The 14,717-nt window shown below is 39.8% G+C and overlaps 1 protein-coding gene across 3 annotated transcripts in view; it reads right to left on the bottom strand.

Annotated features, from left to right (window-relative positions):
* LOC125691904 (bifunctional heparan sulfate N-deacetylase/N-sulfotransferase 4) overlaps positions 1-14,717 on the bottom strand; it is a 158,317-nt gene that overhangs the window by 18,987 nt on the left and 124,613 nt on the right. For all 3 annotated transcript variants that reach the window (XM_048941861.1, XM_048941864.1, XM_048941862.1), the window contains one exon: positions 1,578-1,760. In XM_048941861.1, coding sequence (XP_048797818.1) covers positions 1,578-1,760 — 183 coding nt within the window. The remainder of the gene's footprint in view (positions 1-1,577; positions 1,761-14,717) is intronic.

Below are 14,717 nucleotides of genomic sequence, written 5' to 3'. Positions count from 1 at the left end.
TTGGAACTAGTTGGTCTCTGAGGTCCCTTCCAACATGATTCATTCTATGATTCTGTGATATTTCCCCATAAGAGTTTATTCTTCATAGATATTGAGGTAATTGGTAAGAATCCCTGGAAATCTGTTCATTGTACTGGGCACCAGAGTTACCAGGTATACAGAGACTAAGTTCCTTGATACCATTCAGGACTGGTCCTTACAGGGGCCCCAGTGAAATCAGGAAAGCTGAGAAACTCTGCGAAAACTGGAAAGATTGGTTTCAAAATCCACACCTTACAAGACCGCTGTGTTTCCCTCTCTCCATTAGCCTGGTGCTTTTCATCAGCTCAGAGCCTATGGGCATTTAGGCAAGCATGTGTGTTGTCCCTTTGACAAAAACTAAATGTGTGTATAATGGTCTTACATGACTGAGGATTAAGTTCAGTCATTAGAGAAAAAAAAAAAAAAAGAAGAAGAAAAGAAATATTAAACCATTGATTTAATCAAGTTTTCATTTCAAGTTAAAATGGAAACCTCTGTTTGAATAGCTTTGAGGCATTACTTTCAAAGGTGATGAAATGGTTTCAGATGCATAGTACTCTTAGTACCAATTTTAAATTTACATAAGAACCCAAAAGGAAGGCAGAATAGAAATGTGGGATATTACTCATCATCTTCTTATCTTTTTACTGCCCATGAATGCAAAATAAAAATGTGTGACAAAAGACCCCACAAGAAAGGTTAGGATTTATCATATGGATCCTGCTTTTGCATAGTATTGGCTGGTAATAGAATATACAGTTTGCTAGAGAAAAAAAAGTTAGCAAAATATAAAGGAGAAAATCATTAAATGATGTGAATCATTGCAGTTCCGCTAAACTCAATGGGAATATTGTTGATTTATACTTCTTTTGCATCTGGGCCAAAAATAATAGCAAGATTTTCTGCTCCTTTGTATGAGCATAAGCTTGATAAAACTGCTTGGATCTCAACAGTGTCACTCTGGATTTAAGCCTACATAGCTAAAAGCACAGTGTAGCACATCATATTCTGAATAAGAGAAGAGCCAGACAAGTACAACAATGATTGGGAAATTACAGCATAGGGATTATAAGCAGCACTGTTGTACATTTGCAACAGAGATAGAAAACAGCCATTTGTGGACTGTGTAGAAACCCTTTTCCTTTCCTAAAACAGCAGCCCATTCTACAGCACTGACCCCTCTGTCCCTCCCTTCTTGTTTCTTTGGTGAAGGAGGTTCAAGTGGCATGAAAACCCTGTAGCTGCTTCCATTGATGGGCACAATGGACACGTGCTGTTTGCCTTGGGATAGCTCTTGCTATGGGCTGTCTGCACTCATCTTGCTGGTACTGTAACTAGTTAACACATTGTGATGCATCAGCAAACCTGCAGCTAACAGGGGAAGGAGTTTCGCTCATGTTGTTGCTTTTAATATGCCTGATTTGAGGTGAGCTGAAAAATAACTTTTTAAAGTGAAGCAGGCGCTTTACCTTTTTTAATTATTATTATTTTTACAGGAACAGATTCTTTTTTTGACAAGCAATGTAATCGGAGGCAGGGAGAGGTCAGGACATTACCTGCCAAAGGGGGTCTGTCTGCTCAGGGAAGAGCTCGAAGTATTTGTGTGCCAGCTGGATGGGTGGCAGTGTCTGTAGTTGCAGGTTGGTTGAACTCTTCACAAAGTTGGCCAGGTTTGAGAAGGTGTACAGCCCCAGGCGGTCATTCCCATAATTGGACAAATGGGTCATGAAGATGCTGATCTGGGAGAGCAGAGAAACCTTTCAGTCAGAGCAAGGGCAGGTATATGGCTTTGCCAAACTCTCTCACAGCCACTTAAAAACAACAGAAGAGGAAAATGTTAAGTCAATCCTAATTCCCCACCTCTCTGCCAGCTTCAAGTCTAGACATAGTTGCATATGTGCCATGTCTTCAAAATCCCCCCTCTCACCTCAAAGACTGCCTGTCTCTGTTCAGGAGATGCGTTCAGGGGTTCTTTATTCCATTTTGATTTCTTTTGTCAAACTGCATCGAAGTTGTTTCTTGCACAACCCCTGCTTGCTTCCTCATCCCCACATGAGGGCCTATGAGTTCAAGTCACACACATGGCTGGGCCCACCACCAGCTTCCTGGAGCACCAGCTGTTGCTTCTCAGAAAAGCATTAATTTCAGAGCTGCAGGACTAACACTAAAATCTGACTAATTTTCTGCCTCATTCAAACTGAGTCTAACACTAACACTAAAATCTGACCAATAGACTGTCTCCTCCAACTGGGTTGGCCAGTTTGTTTTAAATGGTGTGGCTGTAGAAAGATAAAAAAATTCTGAAATGTAAAACTTTTAGCATTTATAGATTATAATATCTCAACTAAATATCAGTGCCATTGATTTCTTCTTAAAGGCAGTAAAACTTCTGTCTGTTTATCAGTCTTTTTATAGTTCTCCTTCACATGGAGAAATTTGCTTTGTAGATCTCATCATTTATTTCCCAAGGATAAAGAGAAGAATTTGTAAGAATAATGTGCAGAATATTTCCCAGTATTTTCTTTATATGAGGTGATTAAACTCTGTTTTCGTGCTGCAAAGGCCCAGTTTATCTGTAGATTGTGATTATTTAGCTTTCTGAAGATGCTGCCAAATAGGGTATTGTTACTCAAATGTTTTGCTCGGTACATTGGCCTCAGATATGGTGCACAGTGACAACAGAATTTAATTACACCGTCATGGAGAAAGAGCATCATATTGATAACTAGTGTATATGTGTATATATATGCATATATATATATATGTAAATATATGTAAAAGCCTTATATATATATATAACCGCATCATACTTTAAGGAGGCCTTAATGTGAAGTAAAAGTTAGAGTTATAATGACAGTTTACAACAAACCTCAAAATATATGGTGGTGGGGAAAAATGGCATTTTGCCATCCTACCTCAATGCAAGAATTTTGGGAAAGGTAAAATAGAGCACTGGCTTTGTGTGCTCAGTGGTCAGCTGGTAATGCATCCAGAGTCCATAAGAGTGTTTCACTTTTCCTCAAGTCTTGTGTATCTATCACAACTGCAACAGATGAAGAATTCATGCAAGGGCAATGTTTCCTTAAGTATGAAGCTCTCCTTTATGTGAAGTTTAGAATATCTCCATATGAGATGTATTTATGGATGACCTTTAATGGGAGCACTTCTTTATGCTACACTGAACTCCTGAAGCCCAAAAGCAAAACATGGCCTGAGCCAGACCCCTAATGAAGAAAAAAAACAATGCTGGGCAGCAAATGTTAGCTTGTGAAAGGATCGGGTTCCCATCACACTGACCATGTGTTCTGTTCTTGCTTTATACAGCCAGCTCACATGCACTCTACAGCTCACAAAGCATTTGCTTTCAGGTTGGTCTGGACTTAGAAGAGGGGCATAGGCTCAGCACTCCATTTCATAGCTCTTTTATTCCTCATGTTATGTTATGGAGCTGGGTTGTAAAGTCTTGGGGGTGTTTGGTTGAAGACTGATAAGAGAAATGACCAGTGTGCTAAATCTTTTAGGCTACCTGTGTTAGGCTAAGATGCAACTCTGTGTATGCATCTTGTGGGACCTTTTAGGTTTTGGATCACCAGAATTGGAAGAGATCAGTCACCAACAGTAGGGACTCCTGGTTCACAAGCTGTTTGCTTTACTACTGGATACCTAAGGCCAGGTGAGTCTCTTTTTGTATGATTAGGAATGGGAACTGATAGCAAAGCTGAAGGCTCATGGCATTGGGTGTGAGCCTACAAAGTCCCATGTGGGCTATGAGAAGGAAGGGAATAGGTATATTTTCCTCTTCTCAGAGCTGTAGTAGGAGATCTGGTATGCCCGGGTCAGTGAGATTTCTGTCTCTGTCTTGAAGGTGGGAATTGTTTGTGTAATATTTTTATGACCTGGGCATGGAAGAGAAGGATTGGGCTGCTATTGTTTGAGGTCAGCTTGAGCTTTGGCTCCATAGTGCTGTTCTGCCTTCCAAGATAACCACAGGACAACAAGCCACATACTTCCCACTTCTACCACTGTACTTTGGTACCCTGGTGCTTTTTAAGTGGCAGACCACAATGTTTAAAAACCTACCCATTAATGTGTTCTATTATTTATGAGGATTTTAGTACTTCTCTAAGGTGAAGATTAGTGGAGCTTAAGAGAAGGTATCCCTCGTGGCCTATTTGCAGTGTGTTTGTGCAGTGCTTACTCTACTCCATGCAAGGCAACTTATTCTTTGCTCATATTCTGTTCTGAGCCATCTTTGAGAAAAAATTGGATTATTGCCTTTCCTTCCACCTGATTTGGTGGAGTTCAGTGCCTATGTATCATGTGACTGAAAATGTTTAACAAAGCCAAACAACAAAACTGACCCAGACTTCATGCTTTCCCATATGCTGTACCCAAGAAACTTATAAACAAGATGGTCTATCTTTTCCTTTGAATTCCCAGTCTGCTGACCCTTTTCCCCCTGCTTCCCTATCCTCAGTACAGACAAAAACAACAACAAAACAACATACAAGTGTGTCTTTTCTGGTTTACACTTGTGTTCCTATAAATGTGATAAGTGCTTCATACGAACAATTTAGTAGTGATGAAAAGGCAAATCCTTATAGGAAATCTTGATAGAGAAGATCACCTTGTCTTTAAGTGGTTTGGTTTTTTTTAAGTGTCAAAGTGTCTGTAAATGGCATTTAATATTATTACAGGAATTTAATGTTATTGCAGCAAATAATGTAAGCACATAAATCTATAATTGTTATTTTGTTTATTTATACTTGAATGTGTGTGTGTAGCAGTATGCTTAGAAGATGGATTTCAGCTTTTTTTGTTATTTAGTCTCATTAGGCTTCTGTCCAGTCTAGAAGATTCTAGTATCACTCTTTATGGTGGCAAGATACCTTAGATACCTCTTGATTTCTTTTGCTCCACTGATATTACTTGAAGTGGATGTGAATGTGATGTATTGTGCACTGATGAAACCATATCTGATTCTTTGCTATCTGTTTCCAAATATTTTGAGACAAATGTGGACGGTTATTAACTGTTCATATTTAGAGCATGGATGGACACAAAGCTGTGTTTTCCTGCTGATGCATCAATACAGATAAATGTGCTGAGCAAGCACAGTGCTGCTGTATGCTTTGGGGTGGTACTGTGCTGCACAACACGGTTGCACTGCTTTGCTGGCTTTGCTGCGCTGTTTTGATCGACACAGGAGGGATAAGGAATCAGCCTTGTGGGCAGCAGTGAGGAAACCAGTGAAAACTGCTTAATATCTCTTCTCATAGTGCTCAGAGCAAAACTGGTGAATAAAAGAGAAAAGACCATGTTTCTGCACTCTCCATGACAAAAAGCAAGATACAACACAGGCTGACAACAACCAGCAGCTAGTACTTCATCATGATGGGGTAATGCTTTTCAGAGGGAGGTATGATACTGCTTGTGCAGCAGTGCAGTATAAAGGCAATAAATTACTTCAGATTCCTGGGGGCTTTGGGAAAGGACCTGGCTGCATGGCATTACTCTTAGGGTTAAACTAGCATAAGCAATGTGTATCAGACAAATGTGCAGAGAAGAGCTGAGTACAAGCTCTTGCTATTGACATACAATCTATTGACACCAAGATATGTGAGACAGGATTGGTTGTAAATTACTTTGCTGGTTGTTTTCCTCTGTGCTGTGCTAGAGCACAGACACGTGGAGAGCAATGCTCAAATGATTCTGTAGTTTGTACCAATGCAATATCTCTAGCTTTGGCAGTTCACCTCTCTCTTTGCTCCTGTAACTGAGATCACTAACAATTTGAGATCTGAAAGGGAGAGAATGCTGAAAGTTTAAGTCGAAAAAGTTTTCTTCCTCTTTCTGCCATCCACTCTCTGACTAGGTCTTGCTTGCTGCCTACCTCTCGTGCTCCACAATACATTTTTCTAAAAATCACTTTGCCTCCTCTTTAGTCAGGGCCCTTTTTTTAATTGAAACACTGCCTTTATTTTTTAATCTCCTATTTTATTGTACGCAGATAAGAAATTTCTACAGCTTGTTAGCTGAAAGCTATGGCTTTCAAAATCTTTCATCGGAAAAGGGTATGCTGAGATTTATATTTTGCTGGTAGAAAAAAAATAAGATACAGAGGGGGTGGTATGATTTGCAAAGAATTAATTGGGAGACTAATGAAAGATTTGGAATGAGAAACCAGATAACCTTTGATCCACCTCCATATCTGCTGGACAGAAAGATGGACACTGTCTCTTTTGAAGAAGAGGATTGCTATCAGGTTCATTTTGAAAGGCTGGATTTCTCTGCATATATCTAAGTAACATATACCTGGGGTCAGCATTTCAAAGTCAATGAGAATGCTTTTAAACCTGTCCTCCATTTAGGGAGAAATGAGTTAACATGCAGTCCTCTTTCCCAGGAGCTGCTTTAAGGGCGGTTCATGACAATAACTTTAGCTTCTATGCATATATATAAAATATGCAATCTTTAGTCCTACTTTTTGTTGTTCAATACTGTAGCTGTTCAAATAGATGCAGGACCAGTTGGCCCCATCTGAGATGCTGGAGCTACCACCCAACAGTGAGGCAAGAGCAGCTGCTGGGAATGCTACAACTTACTGGTCCCTCTGCGTAAGGCGACCCACACATATCTTCCAAGAGCATCCCATTTATACTGTATTAAATGGGAATGAATGGAGAGATGTAGGCTACAGTCTGGATGGAAGTTATGATTGGGATTGCTTCTTCTGGAGAAGAGGAGGCTCACTGGAGATCATACATCTCCCTGTAAGGAGGTTGTGGTGAGTTGGATGTCAGTATCTTCTCCCAGGTAATACTGGTAGAATGAGAGGGAACAGCATCAAGTTGTGCCAGGGGAAGTTCAGGCTGGATATTTGGAAAAGGCTTGCCTGAAAGAGTGGTTGGGAATTGGAATAGGCTGCCTGAGGAGGTGGTGGAATCATTGTCCCTGGGAGCATTCAAGAACTGTGTAGATGTAGTGCTAGGTGGTTTACTGAGCAATATTGGTGGTAACTGGGTGGTTGGTGAGATGACGGTCTTTTCCAACCTTGGTGATTCCATGATTCTATTTTACATTTGTTGGAATTCTTTTTCCTCTTATTTTCTGTTACCTACTCTGTTAACAATTCAAGTAGATTGTAACTATTCTGTAAGAAAGATGTTTGAGGATAACAGTGGTCCTAATTTTTTCAGACTGTGTAGTTAATGTGCAATTCTAGTGGGTAAATCATGGTTTTATTCTGCTAGACTGGGTGGGGAGATGGAAAAAGAATGCTCATAGACTCATCAAGGTTGGAAAGACCAGTAAGAGCATCTTGTCCAACTGTCAACCCATGCCTATGTCTGCTCTAGTCCATGTTGCTCAGTGCAACATCTATTTTCTTGAGCACCTCCAGGTATGGTGACTCTACCACCTCCTTGGGCAGCCTATTCCAGAGCCTGACCACCCTTTCTCAGAAGAAAGTCTTCCTAATATCCAACCTGAGCCTCCTCAGCACAACTTATGGCCGCTCCGTCCTGTCCTGTTGCTGTTCACTGGAAGAAGAGACTCCTTTCAGTGAGTTGTTGAGGGCAATAAGGTCTCCCTTGACTTCCTCTTCTCCAAACTAAACAATTCCAGTTAAGATTGCTAACAATAAATGAAGATTCTTTTGAGTACTTCTCTGGGGAGCAGATGGGGTCCAAGGGAAAGCAGAAGCAGAGCTGGTGGATCATTCTTCTGTGCCTTTGGTGGATTCTCTACTTTTGGTAGTGCTTTTAATTCAATTAATGCAGGTTTTACTTCATTTGGTTCACTGGGGCGCAGATGCTTTACTTTGTTCTCCTCTGTTGTTTGGGAGCATGGAATGGGTAATTTAAAATTAGTATCAACTTCAACTAGAATAGTTAATGGCAGAAAAATTACCACACAGAACTGTTGAGAATGTTTTACATCTCCATCTGACATGATCCAACAGTATCTACATCTGGTTATTTACCAGCTTCTCTGTTTCTAAGTCATAATATTTGGTTAGTCTGTTATTAACAAACCTGAACTGTTGTGACCTGCGACAGCTGAGCATGTGAGCTGCTTCTCCAGAGCAGAGAAGCTGTCAGCAGCTCTCAAGCTGGCTCTCAAGCTGGCTTCTCCAGCAGGGAACAGGCGGCTCCTGCTGTATTTCCAAGCGCTGTCAGGTGACAACACACTTTTCTTCCCTTGGAGAGCTGGCCAGGCTAATTAAAAAGGCACAATCTCACAAGCAATGGGTAATCAGTGTGAGTGTAGACCTCTACGGGAGCACTTTGGGAAAGGAGTGTAAAGTGATATCTGGATTAGCTAGTAGGGTGAGAAGCTCATTTCAAAATTATTAAATAGAAACTCATGCTTTGAGTGCACAGAAACTGCATTCTGTACTGCAAGTTAATGCCCTTTGTCCGTAAGTACAGCCCATGTGCCTATTTATGTATAATCTGGACGTTTATTTACTTTTATAAGAGCAAAACTTAGTGGAGTCTTAACAAAAAGCACTCACAGCTATGTTACAATGTACCTGAGTAACACACGTTGATAATGAATTATTAGCAATATGCAAACTCATGGTAATACTGAGTTATGTATTTGATTGCTGGATAAATCTTCCAGTTTATACTGCAAGGGTATAAAGATGATTAGATTTAGAAGCTTTACCCTTTTAACTCAACATCAACAGGAGCTTACGCTAAGCACCATGGTAAAGCATCACAGGAAAGTCTGTCCACAGTAGCATACCTGGATATGGGAACTGAGGTGTGTTTTTTGCTACAGATACAAACAGCATCAGGTATACTGAAAAAATACACAGCCTCAGCTATAAGAACTCAGTCCTGTCACCTTGTGTTCAGGCTTGTGTCCAGGCTCCTTATTGTGACTCTGTACTGCTATAATGCCAGAAAAATTGCAGTATCTTGTTAGGAAATGGTTGCAGCAGAGTTCATGTGTTTGGCCTGCTTTCTTGGCTGCAGGTTTTTGAGCGACGGCTGCTTACCTGTCTCTAGAGGGCACTAGGATGCTGGTCTGTTCTAAGCCAGCAATTTATATTTGCCTTTTTGGGAGGATCAACCCAGAGAACTGTGAACTGCTGTCGGTTTTGCAGTGTAGATGCAACTTAAAGGAGAAGTTTGCAAAAGATGCAGAACTCTAGTGGGATTTTTATCCTGGCTGAGTGATCCACATCATGCTCGTAACATCCAGGTAGTTATGAAAATCCCATTAGCTTTATTTTCAGGGACTTAAATTCCTCAGTATATAAGACATCAGGAATGTGAATTTCCTGCATGTCAAAGAGCAAAGCGACTTCCTAAAGCAGAGCCCAGTTGCTTTCTGAGTGCTGTCCTTAGTGTGCGTTTGTTTACTACAGGATTTTGTTCACCCTAAACATGCAGCTTTGAGTTCAGGGATGTTTGATGTTTCCCTTTAAATCTGCACCTTTAGGGGGTGAGGATGAGTCCTGCCCTCAGCTGGTTTAAATCCCTCACCCTGACTGAAGACTGCAGCTGTGCTGTTTGTACAGGAGCTGATATTAAACAAGGCTTCTTTCTGCGTGTTTCCTAGAAGCTTTGTGTTCCACAGCCACTCAGTTCCTTGCTATCTTTATTTCATAGTAATATCTATCATAAAGTTTGCTTTCTGCTTGAGAATAATATGCCCACATCTAGAACAAATTCCTGGAAAATGGGCTGTTAGTGCTCCAGCGTCCAGCTAAAGTGTCCCCAGCCAACCTCCCTGGTATTGCAGCACATTGGGAATTAAGTATCCATAGGATCATTAAGGTTGGAAAAGACCACAAAGAAAAGATCTAGTCCAAACAATCGATTGCCATCATGCCCAGTGAACTATGTCCCAAAATGCCACACTGTCTGTCTTTATGCAAATACTTGAAACAGTGCCTATCCATAAAGCCATGCTTCTTGTGGTGAAAATAATTTACAAAACTTCTGTACAATTTATGTGCTCTGTCTCATCTTAAAAGACAGTCAGTAATAAGTAGAAGCAATTTTTCCTCTTAGGTTACTTCCTCCTACTTTTGCTGGTGCATTACCCCTCTGCTGGGAAGCCCAGGGGTCAAGATAGGTCTTGCACAGGTATCCTCTATGAAAAACTTGTTTTGCACCATCTTAAGTAGCTTTCCCTCTTACTTACGTGCCTCTTAAATGAAATTTAGCAAGATGGAGTGAATTTGTGTAAAATAAACTAGGTTCAACACTGTGCATTGGGAAATGAGTGGTGCAAGCATCCTTTCCTGTAGAAAGTTGGTAATGTTTACTGCCCTTCTCTGTTCCTCTTGCATGAATGTTTCCCAGAAAAATGAATTTTGCTTTCTGTCTTTTCCTATTGTGCTTGGAAAATACTATGCAGTTGCTCCAAGAGCAAGCTCTCATAATTGGATCTAGATGGTAGCATGTTGTATTTCTGAATGTATAAATGGTATGTCATGGCTGAGAAATGCAAAACTGTCAAGTGTCCATTTACTAATACGAAGTAGCTCTATGCTAGACTGACCACAGAAATATCTCTTTCAATTTCAAGTGTTCAATGTATTTCACATCCTGACAGCCTCCTGTTATGAATTGTAGACTTTTCTTGTACCTTATGAGCCAGAGCTCCATTCACTGATAATGAATCCCAGAATGCTGGGCCCTTAATGCAGCTGTTTGTGCAATAGCACAAAAAGGAAGCTGGAACTGAGACTTTTGTGTTGACAAAGCACTAATTTTAATAATGACAAATTGTTTCTCTAGAATTCAGCACTATTCATATTCATGGCCCTTCTGCTACTAAGCAAAGTCATCCACATGCTTGAAAATCGCATTTAAATATTATTTTTTTTTTTAAAACAATTTCTACTCTATTTCCCCTTCTCACATCTCTTTCTTTTAGCATTCCTCACAGGATAATCAAATATTTTCCAAAAGTGATAGCTCTAAAGGGAGCAACAAAAACAGTGTTTGGGAAGTAGCATTTTTCCCCTTGAAAGGAAAACAAAAATGTTGAATGGAACTTTATTTCCCATGCCCCTATTTATTACCATGGCGTGTATATGTATATATATATATATATATATATATGTATGTATATATAATATAGGGTATATATATATGTAATATATATATATATATTAGGGTGGTTATATTCCACCCTTAGTGTTTCCAGTGATAGGTCAGCAGGCTGTAGTTGGTCAGTGGTAGTACGTGGCTTTGGTAGAACTGTACAAATGCTGTAGTGTTTCTATGTTGTTCTAAAATTCCCTATTCAAAAAGTAAAATTATTTTTTACCCAGGAAAGCTTTCTGCTTTTCCATTATTTAGTTGATATGGTTGCATAAATTATTAACAGAAAATTCATGTCCTTTCCTATTCTATTCCCTATGCAAGCAAAGTTGCTATGCTTGTTTCTTATTTTAATCTTCTAATATCTACTGAGTGTCGTTTCTTACTTAAAGATTAATCATGATCATATTTCAATACAACAGCCATCTCCTGTGTTATATATATTTTTGATACTCCCAGTGTCTGTAGTCCTAGATGAAGGAATCTAGTTAGGTGGTTCCACTCCATTATTTTGTAACTCCTATCATTATTTTTCACTACTTTTTCAGGTTCTGACAGTATGCCCTTAAAAAAAAGCCCCACCAAAAATGGGGGGAGGGAAATAGCCCTAATGCTTTCGACTTTATGCAATCAGTGCAGAGCTGTATTAGAGTGGAAAAAGTAAATGGATTTCTTTTTTTGTTCATTTGTCACACTTGTATAAGTGATCAGCAGTACATCTAATTGTGGCTGAAGTCCAATGAAATCTGTGCACATGTGATGCTACAAGTTACATCTGTGGGCTCTGTGAAGCCTTAGCAGAAGTCTAGAGCAATAAATCCTTCTGTTGTAAGAAAATATTTACATTTTTAGGTGAACTTCACGATATGGGGATTTTCTTTGTTGCCATCTATGTTTTCTTATTGAAAATGTTTCCTTAAGCTATAAACTTCCTCTCTGAAAGAAAAATCTATTCAGTTTAGGCTCAAGAATAAACCCGACTGCAAATTTAAAAAATGAACCAGATGAAAAAGGATGTGGGCTACTGTCTCAAGTCAGATTTGTACACCAAGACTTTCCGAAGTAATAATGAAAGTGTCATTGTAGAAACAGCTCCAAAATCTCTGACAGTTTTAGTCTTCAGATTTCAGAGACAATCAAAGAGTTTGTATAAGGAGATAGATATCAATTTCTCATTTCCTTGCCTGTGTACTTTGTGTGTTCTTTAACTCCTATCAAGCAACAACGTAATGCTAGTTGAGGCTGTCATCTCCTTAGTTATAATCCTCTGCAGATGAAAATCAGTATAGCTTCAATTATTTTGTGCCAATTAATTTGAATATTCCTTGGCATCAAGGATGCCTAACTATATCCCATGCTGACTGGCTTTATTTACAGCAAAATGTGAAGTTCTTCCTATTACTGCACTGAGGTAAGGATAGCCCTTCCTTACTGTTAGTAATGCTCCAGCTCTCTCCTGATGCATTGTCATGGCAGAAGGGTTGATCTGAGCCAGCAGGTGAATGGCCATCCTGGGTCGGCATTAGCCTGAGTCCTTTTCAGTGCCTTGGAGTGGAGGGCTGTAGGCAGCATTACATAGTGCTCTTACAAGCTCTGCATTCACCACAGCATGTCTGAAAATTTTAAATAATTGTAAATAATTCCCTTATTTTGTATTATAAAGGAAAAAGAGAAGAAGTATTGGGTCAGCTTTGTTCTTCACGAAGCAGAATAGGCTGAAAAGGGCTGCAGATAGAGGAAAGCCTTATGTTAGCCAGCTTGTTGGGCCTTGATTAGTCCTCTGTTTGGGCAGGTGGGGGGGACAGCTCTGCCCAACTCTGTGGAGATGGTGAAGTGGCATCATCTAACCCTGGGCTACTGTCTACTTCTTTGTCTGAAGTCTATGCGTTTGTTTCTCAACCGATGTTAGCTGGTGAAAGGGACTGTGCACAGAGCCTTATGACCTGCATTCTGCAGTCATTAGTTTCAACGTGAAGCAGGGCTGCAGAGGACAACACATATCCAGGCAAGTGTTGTTGGTGGTGTTAAAGACTCACTGGTTTAATTAATTGGTGGATTTGATATTGATGAATACATTTAGATCAGCTTTGCGTGCCCATGTATGGGAAGATGCATACATCCAGATGAACCTCAGTGCTTAATCTGGAGCCATGAGTGTCAGCCAGCCTGGGTGCCAGCTGTTAAGCTTTTTTACTCTACCCTTACTAAGTTTTCCCACTGCTTAGCCTTATTTCTACAAAGGGATCAGCTTTGCCCTTTGTTTGTGTATGGTTGTTCTTAAATGCCTGATAGCTAATTAAATAATGACATATTTTAGTAGCATGTAGATATTGCAGACAATCCAGGAGGGATCACTTTTTAGCGTGGATTTAATATCTTTGCAATAAAACTAATTATTTCTGAAATTTGGAGAATATCTTATGGGGCTTCTTAACTTGTGAGTTGAAAAGAGTCAGAACATTTATTCCTGTTTGCCTTTTTACTTTAATGGAAATAAACTGCTCTTCCATTACCTTGAAGAAATTTAAATGCAATGCTTACATTTTAAGCAATGTAAAACCTCACTTATGTAGACCCCAAAGGATATGATATGTAATTAAGAGACTGTTTGCTCTACCCATGTAATACTTGCATGGTTATGATTCTTGGATAAGAAGAGCAGACTGCCACTCAGGAATCTGTGTAAATAACTGGATGGCATTCAATGAAAGGAGCCAGCAGTGGCCAGGCTGCCAAATAACTAATAACAGAGGTAATAAATATTTATGAGCACTGTGTTTGAGCCTAGTGTTTTGCACAGGCCAATCTACGCGTTTGACTCTGATCTTTCCACTTGCTGTATGTCATCTGGGGATGCTCCATCAAATATTCTCTGCAATGGCCTGGGGTTAAATCTTGTCATCCTATGCCCTGGAGGTGTTCCCAAACATCTCAGTTTCTAGGGAAGAGTATTTCTAGGCAGAATGAAACTGTTACCTGAGTAACTGTGGATATTTTTAAGGTTCACAGGCAGGCCTCCTTAAGAAGAGAAGCACTCACATGAGCACTGAAAGTGCACTGTGTATAACCCATAAGTTCAGCATATGGTGTCTTTAATACCTGAGGAGAAAGGTCAGTATTTCCCAGATCACAATTCAATACAGTGGGCAAAGATGCAAACAACCCTATCAGCTATGGCTGGGTTCAGTAAATTCAGAGCCTGATCTAGTAACAGAGCTTTTTTTTTTTTTTTTTTTTTGACTGTATCTACAGCCATCTTTCCCTGTTTATCTTTCTGATCAGTGCGTTAAAACATAATCCTCTGAGACAGCTGAACTTCAGGAGGAATATTGCTCATCTATCTGCTGATGGTAAATAATGGTCACAGTGATCACTGGTTTGGATAACTGCCCATAAATGACTGTTTCTCTGAAATTTCTCTTTGTAAATGTTTAAATAGATATTTTCCTAATTGTATTTTGAATGATGGAATTAATCTGTAATCATTAATGTGACACATCATACTCTCCAAGGAGAGGAAGGTAAAAATCTCTGAGCAAGAGTGAATTTCCCTATGAAAATATCTGTCCAGGACCCTGTCTAGCACGGGAACAACCGTAAATCATCCTGTTTAAACTGAGTCCT

The sequence above is a fragment of the Lagopus muta genome, chromosome 4 (assembly GCF_023343835.1).
Source record: "Lagopus muta isolate bLagMut1 chromosome 4, bLagMut1 primary, whole genome shotgun sequence".
Classification (NCBI taxonomy): Eukaryota; Metazoa; Chordata; class Aves; order Galliformes; family Phasianidae; genus Lagopus; species Lagopus muta.
Note: the sequence above shows the minus strand (reverse complement) of the source record. Positions and strands in the feature narration are given on the sequence as shown.